General features: G+C 58.5%; 1 protein-coding gene across 1 annotated transcript in view; it reads left to right on the forward strand.

Annotated features, from left to right (window-relative positions):
• The window catches only part of FBN3 (fibrillin 3), a 56,346-nt gene that overhangs the window by 47,412 nt on the left and 1,073 nt on the right, over positions 1-7,861 (forward strand). The window contains 7 exon segments of the mRNA XM_077745666.1: positions 202-297; positions 1,055-1,201; positions 1,388-1,504; positions 4,395-4,523; positions 4,616-4,735; positions 6,074-6,308; positions 6,852-6,999. Of these exon segments, the coding sequence (XP_077601792.1) occupies positions 202-297; positions 1,055-1,201; positions 1,388-1,504; positions 4,395-4,523; positions 4,616-4,735; positions 6,074-6,308; positions 6,852-6,999 (992 nt within the window).

The following is a 7,861-nucleotide window of genomic DNA, read 5'->3' on the forward strand; positions in this document are numbered from 1 at the left end:
GTAGCGAGAGGAGCTGCATTAGTTTGTCCAAGGGAGGACTCACAGCCTCCGCGCGGGGTCCCCGGGGTCAGGCAGGGGAGGTAGGGGCTGGGGAGGTAGGGGCTGGCCTTGTCCCCGGGGAGAGGGCTGCTGGACAGAAGGGTGGAGGTGTGCCCCAGGGACCCGAGGCAGCCAGCGCGGCTGAGCCCTGCTTGTCCCCAGATGTGGACGAGTGCCACATGTTCGCGGACCTCTGCCCTCACGGCGAGTGCATCAACAGCCTTGGCTCCTTCCGCTGTCGCTGCCNGCCTGGGTGAGCCTCCCCGGCCCCGCCCCCTGGCCTGTCCCGGCCCCGCCCGCTCTGCCCAGCACCTGGCTGAACCCGGAAGCAGAGCATCCCCAGTCCTGCCCCCTGCACCGACCTCATTTGGGCAACTTTCCTCCTGTTATGTTGTGCATCCGAAGATTTGCAGTTTCCTTGCATAGTAGATATTCATCTACGTCAGGGATCGGCAAACTCCAGCTCAAGGGCCTAGTCCAGCCATCTGCTTGACTTTGTTAATAAAGCTTTTTTTAAAAATTTTTTTTAATGTTTTATTTATTTCTAGGAGAGAGAGAGACAGAGACAGCGTGAGCAGGGGAGGGTCAGAGAGAGAGGGAGTCACAGACTCTGAGACAGGCTCCAGGCTCTGAGCTGGCAGCCAGCACAGAGCCCGACGCGGGGCTCGAACCCACGAACCGCGAGATCATGACCTAAGCGAAAGTCGGATGCTTAACCGACTAAGCCACCCAGGCGCCCCTTGTTAATAAAGTTTTATTGGCAGCCAGACCTATTTGTTTCCTTTCCCTCTGCTGTGGCTTTCCTACCGCAGAGACAGAGCTGAGTAGTTGGAACTGAAACCATGTGGCCTACAAAGACAAATGTGTTTAATCTCTGCCTTCTTACAGAAAAAGTGCCAAGTCCTTTTATATAAGCCCATAGATTCTGATTGGTTCGGGCCTGGGAAGGAGGCCTCAGCAGGGCCTGAGTGGAGACCCCATCCCCTGAGCCCCGGGAACGTCCGTCTGACCACTCCCCCCCATGCTGCCGACCCTCTAGATGTAGATGAGTGTGGCCAGGCCCCCCCGCCGTGTCCTTTCCTCTGCAAAAACACTGAGGGCAGCTTCCTCTGCGCCTGCCCCCGAGGCTACCGGCTGGAGAAGGACGGCAGAACCTGCAGAGGTGATGTCCCCCTCAGACCCCGCGGGGCTCCGTCCCGCCCCCCCAGGGAGACCCCGGGCACGTCCCCGGCCGCTCACCCCCTCCCCGCTGCGTGGCGTCGGACGGCGTCTCTGGGGTGTTGCCCCTGGGAAGCCCGCAGCCCTGGGGGGCCCTGCCCTGAGCCTGCGGGGACCGTCTGTGCCGCAGACCTGGACGAGTGCTCCTCCAGGCACCACAACTGCCAGTTCTTCTGCGTCAACACCGTGGGCTCCTTCAGCTGCCAGTGCCCCCCCGGCTTCACCCAGCACCGCCAGGCCTGCCTCGGTGAGTCCCGTCACCCCTCCCAGCCCCTGGCGTGCGGCGCTGGCCCTCGCTCCCTTGTTTTCCACATAAGCAGCAAGCACCACGTGGGTGCCAGACATCCGAGCACCAAGGGGGGCGGGGTCAGAACAAGGTCCCTGCTCTGTCGGTGCCCACATCCTGCCAAGGCCTACGACTTCAGCCTCCTTCCTTGCCCTAGGGACCTGGGAGGCCCTCCCTGAGGGGTTCCTGTGACCTCAGCCCAGGACACTACCTTTGCCCCTGACCAGTCCCTGATGGCTCTCTCTCCTACGGTCCCCTCAGGGTCCTCCCAAAAGCCTAGGGGCTCACAGGGTCCAGAGCGGAAGTTGGTTCAGAAGCCAAAGTTGTAGGGCAACTGTCAGTCGCATTGCTCTTTACTGCCTTGTGGCCTGGGAGTTCCAGACGTCCCCTGAGGGCCAAGCTCAGCCATGGGTGGTCCCATTCGGGCTCCCACGAATCCACTTAGCCCACACCATCTGAGACCTACTGTGTGCCAGGCAGTGCTCAAGACCAGAGGTCTTCCAACTCCAACCCCCAGGTCAGGCCTGCACAGCCCCCTACTTGCTTTTGTTGATAAAGTTTTATTGGCACACAGCCATGCCCATTCATTTACATATGGTCCGTGGCTGCTTTTGCGCTAAAATAACAGAGCCAGGGCCAAGCTGTTGCAACAAAGTCACACATGTCTTCTAGCTGTCCCCTTACAGGAGCCGTTTGTCTAGCCCTGTTCTAAGCCCTGAAGGCATAGCAGTGAACGCAGGAGGCAAGCTTGCTGCCGTCATGGACTGTCCCTGCTAACAGGGACGCCACACAGAAACAGACAGTGAGCTAGCACTCTAGCCGGTTAGAAGGTGATGCGTGGCCTGAGAGAAAGGTAGAATGAGCAGGGTAAGGAGATAGGGCTGCCAGTTTTCAAATCAGGATCAGGAGAAGCCACATCCAAAGGGACGTTTGTACAAAGAACTGACAGAGGTGAAGGAGGGGGAGTCATGTGCTCATCTGGGGAAGAGCCTTCCAAGCCTTGAAACAAGATACAATTCTCTTTCTGCGCAGTCACGGTACTTTCCCCGCTTCCTAAACTGAGCACACTTAACGTGGCCTTCGTACGTGTTTGTAGCTGTTTGCACGGGCGCGCGCGGGCCCTTGTGCTGGTGCGCTCCCCAGCCAGCGCCCGTGGGACTTCTCTCCCGGAACACAGTTTAAATTCTCAGCCAGGCTTCCTGCTGTGTAGTTACCACAGATCGAAGGCTCCCGATCCTTCACAACTAACATCTGTATAGCCTGTACTCCTGATGGGTGGTCTCAGGCTAACTAGACCAAGGGCCTGCACATTTTTTCTGTAAAAGGTCCAATAGTAGGGGCACCTGGGTGGCTCAGTCGGTTAAGCGTCTGACTTTGGCTCAGGTCATGATCTCACGGTTCGCAGGTTCAAGCCCTGCGTTGGGCTCTGTGCTGACAGCTCAAAGCCTGGAGCCGGCTTCAAATTCTGTGTCTCTCTGCCCCTTCCCAACTTGCGCTCTTACTCTCTCTCTCAAAAATAAATGAATAAACATAAAAAAAAAAATAGCTTTGCCATTGTAGGTCGAAAGCAGCCACAGAGAACATGTCATAAATGAATGGGCGTTGCTGAGTGTCAATAAAATTTGTTACAATAGGCAGCGGGCCAGATTTGGGTCTCGGCGTCTGTGTGCTGATGATCGAACTAGAAGATCAAACTTCTGTGACCGCAGTACGCCCCGCTGACCCGCGGCCTACTTGGTGGGATGTGAGGGGAAGAAGCCATGGTAGTGCCGGACGCCTCTCTCCGGTAACACCGTGGCAGGGATCCAGGGCTATTCTCTATGGCCCCTCAAAGGACAGCTCAGGCATGAGGGACGAACCACCTGCAGATACAGGAGCCTCTCTGGCTTCGAAGCGCATGTCCCCAGTGTCTCTCATACCCAAGAGAGATTCCAGGTCCCCAAAGAGAAGTGTCTGGTGTCAAGAACCGTCGTACCCCAGGAAGCCAAAACTAGGGTCCCCCCCCCGAGATACACTGTTCGCTCCCTCAACTCCCAGCGTGGCCACTAGTGCAATAGCCACGTTGTCCGGTAACCAGGCTGTCTGTGCTCGCACTGCTGTCACAAAACACCGCAGACCGGACGGCTTAAGCAACAGACACTTACTTATTGCTCATGGTTCCAGAGATTGGAAGTCCAAGGTCAGGGTACGGACCTGGCTGGTTTCTGATAAGGGCTCCCCTCTTGGGTTGCAGATCGCTGCCTTCTCGCCGTGTGTTCATGTGGCAGAGAGAGTGAGCAAGAGCGAGAGAGCAAGCTCTCTGGTGTTGCTTCTTCCAAGGGCCCCACCCGCAAATACCATCACTCTGTGGGGTTAGGGCTTCAACGTATGAATCTGGAGGGGGTGGGGGGGACAGCCATTTTCAGTCTGTAAGGCAGGTTGACGTCTCATGATTGCCAGTGCGCTGGTCTCCCCAGGGAAAGGGGTTTGGTTTATCTTTGACGCCCATACTGAACACTGTCCCAAGCCCTTTGTGTGACTGGATGAATCTCCCAAAACCGCCGTGAGGGAGGTATGACCATCTCCAAGCTACGGCTGGAGAGACAAGCCCACAGGGGGCAAGCCAGCCACCCCAGCCACGCAGCTTTGAGGTGACGCAGACGAGATTCAAAAGAAGTCTCATACATGCTTCATCTCAAAGGTTCGAGGCAGGAGCTGTTACAGATCTCATTTCACGGAAGGGGAAACTGAGGCAGGGAGCGGGCCAGTGGCTTGCCCAGAGGCTGGGTGGGCCCAGCATTGTGGCAGACACGAATCCCCTAACCGCCAGGCTGCCCCTCTCCCCCCACCCCCTGTTCCCTGTCTTCTGCAGACACCGACGAGTGCTCAGCCCAGCCTGGCCCCTGCGGCACCCACGGGCGCTGCCTCAACGCCCCAGGCAGCTTCCGCTGCGAGTGCCACCGCGGCTTCACCCTGGACAGTTCGGGCCATGCCTGCGAAGGTAGAGCTGGGCTTTGGGTGGGGTCCAGGCCTGGGCTGTGGTCCAGAGGGCCACTGGGTGAGCCCTGTGGCCCCATCTTCTCTGTCTCACAGACGTGGATGAGTGTGCAGGGCCCCATCGCTGCCGGCATGGCTGCCAGAATGAGCTGGGGGGCTACCGCTGTGGCTGCCCCCAGGGCTTCACCCCACACTCCCAGTGGAGCCAGTGTGTGGGTGAGTGTCAAGGGCCCCCGCCCGATCAGAATCTGTCGGGAGCAGGCAACTGGGAACCACCCCCAGCCGGGATGTTGAAATAAGGCGGAGTGACCTAAAGGCTTTTGGGGCGGCCTGGGAGGTAGTGAGGTCCCCACTGCCCTGGGGAGGCTGGGGTGGCGGGGAGCGGGAAGGGAGCTGCAGAGCCAGTTCAAGTCCATTTCTTAGGGAGTGGTGTCCTGGAGGGGTCAGCTGAGAAGGATTCTGAGTCAGTGCCCGTGATCAGTAGGGGAAGTTCTGCGATTGATTAGTGATGCCTGCCATGGGTGTGGCAGCAGAAAATGGGGGCGAGCGCTGTATCTTTGCCCTCGCTGTTACAGAGGCCCTCCGTTTGGGGGACTAGCTTTCTGTGCCCCAGCCTCCTCCATCGCATGCTTCTCTGTGCTCTAGGCCCTCCTAATGACAGCCCCGTCCTTACCACCCCTGTTTGCTCCTCCCTGACAGTCTGGCTTTCACTCTCTACCTGCTGGCGCGCTCTCTCCAGACGCCTCCACCTCCCCTGCTCCGGGCACCGCTGCCTGCCCCTCCCGGCCGCTCTCCTCCCTCAGCCTCTCTGACTGACACTGCCTTCTCTCTGGTCCCTCCTCCTCCCCTGATGGTGGGTCCTCAGCTAAGTTCTCCGTCTTTCCCCTGCCTCGGAGTTTGGCCCCTGCCGCGGCTCTCCATGTCAGCCTGCCTCGCCCTCTGTGTACTCATTCGCTCATTGCTCCCGCAGTGGGTTGTCCAGGGCCTGTCTTGCATCGGGCCCTGTGGATCCAGAAGTGGGCCAAGTAGCAGACTCTTATCTAGTCTAGTGGTGGGAACAGGGATTAGTTAGGCCCATGGTTCTCAGCTGGGAATTGTGTAGCCCCCTCTGGGACATTTTGCTCATCAGACCTGGGAGGGAGGTGGGAGCTCCTGGCATCTAGTGGGCGGGGGCCTGGGATGCTGCTTAATATCGCGTGGTACCCAGGACCACCCCCACCATAGAGAATGATTCAGCGACAGGTGTCAGTAGTGCCAGGGAAGAAACCTCCTTGGCGATCATCCCATCATTTAGGATTGCCGGGAAGCTTCGATAAATGCTTGGAAGGAGAATGACAGAGCTGGGGAGGGAAACATGAGGAATGTAAGGGGTGGGGCAGACCTCGTCCCAGGGCTGATAGGGAGCTTGATGGAGGTTGACTTTGACCCTGGGCTCTGAAGGAGGAGCCGGAGATAGCGAGCAGAGATCAGGAGGGCTGTGGGCAGGTGCTCTGGGGCTACAGAGGCTGCGCCCCCTGCCTCCCACTTTTTCTCTCCCCCTCTCCCCACTCACAGACAAAAACGAGTGTGTGCTGTCGCCTGCGGCCTGCGGCAGTGCCCCCTGCCACAACACGCTGGGTGGCTTCCGCTGCGTCTGCCCCTCTGGCTTTGACTTTGACCAGGCCACGGGGGGCTGCCAGGACATAGACGAGTGTGCCGCACGGGGCGGCCCCTGCAGCTACAGCTGCACCAACACCGCGGGAGGCTTCCTGTGCGGCTGCCCCCAAGGCTACTTCCGGGCCGGGCAAGGGTGAGGGGCTTGAGTAGGGTGGGCACAGATTCCCAAGCCCTGCAAGAGCACGCACGCACGCACACGTGGGTCTGTGTTCACATGCATCCACACACATGTGCACAGAGCCCCACCGCACATGTGTGGGTACGCACACAAGCTTCCACCCCATTCTGGTGTAATTGCCTTCGTGGTGCTCCCCCTGCACATTTGCACGCCCACGTGGAAGATGCACACTTCTCCATAATACACTTGAGCATACGGCTCACACGTACACCAGCACACCTGTGGGCCCTTCTGCATTCGCGTATCTCAGTGCGCACATGTGTGAGCATGCACATTGGCGTCCTGGGGTGCATGCAGGTTCACACCTAGGCCCAGGTAAGCCAAGGGAGGCGTGCACACAAGCACACATCCCTTGTGTGGGCACACGCAAAGGCACGGCCACACACTTACACACCAGCACTTGTCCCCACCTGCAGTGAGGCTCAGAATGGAGCAGGTGGCTGGGGAGATCCTACCTGCCCGACCCTGAAGGCCCACTGCCGCCTTGTCCTGGTCCAGGCACTGTGTCTCTGGCCTGGGCTTTGGCGCTGAACTCCAGGAGACCCCAGAAGAGGGACTGCTTTCATCTGAAGCCTGCTATGAATGCAAGATCAATGGCCTCCCGCCTCGTGACCGGCCACGGCGCAGTGCCTACGGGGGCCACCAGGTCAGGAGAATGAAGGGATAGGAAAGTTGGGTGGGGGGCGCCTGGGTGGCTCAGTCGGTTAAGTATCCAACTTCGGCTCAGGTCACCATCTCGCAGTCTGTGAGTTCGAGCCCCACATTGGGCTCTGTGCTGACAGCTTGGGGTCTGGAGCCTGCTTCAGATTCTGTATTACCCTCTCTCTCTCAGCCCCACTCACACTCTGGCTCTCTCTCAAAAATAAATAAACATAAAAAAAAAAAAGGAAAGTTGGGTCGGAGGGGCTCTCGATAGTACTTTGCCTTCTTTTCCCCTCTTGTTTTTCCCCCCTTTCCTGGAAAAACAGTGGCTCTATAGGCCATCCCACTGTTCCCACTATTTTCTGTAAGCTTCGCAAGGGTAGGGGCTGTAAGAGTGAGTGGAATGGTTTTCAGGGCTCCCGGGATGGGCGCCAGCATCCGGACAGAGGAGGGCTGGGCACACCGTGGCTTTGCCTGCAATACTCACAAGCCGCCAGCAGGTGTCAGCAAGCGCACACATCTGCGTAACACTCCCGGGAAGGGCGGAAGTGTCCAGAACCTAGGAGCAGGGAAACAGGAAGAGCTTTCACTTTTTGCAACAGCAAAAACATCCCTCGGCATGCAAATTAGGCGAAACAAACAGGCTGTCCGGAGCCAAGGAGAAGAAAACACAGATAACCGCCTGTGGGACTGGCTACGTCATGGAGCCCGGGTTAGCCTGCCATTGAGGCTGCTGGCTTATTCAGGGCCCTGTCCAGCTGCCAGGACCAGGAACGTGCACACAGCCGTTCACATAAAGAGGGGTTTGTCATCTGCACACAGGGTGCTCTCAAAGAGCCCAGATGCAGGAAGTGCAGCGACCTGCC

This window comes from Crocuta crocuta, unplaced genomic scaffold (genome assembly GCF_008692635.1).
Source record: "Crocuta crocuta isolate KB4526 unplaced genomic scaffold, BGI_CrCroc_1.0 scaffold650, whole genome shotgun sequence".
Lineage (NCBI taxonomy): Eukaryota > Metazoa > Chordata > Mammalia > Carnivora > Hyaenidae > Crocuta > Crocuta crocuta.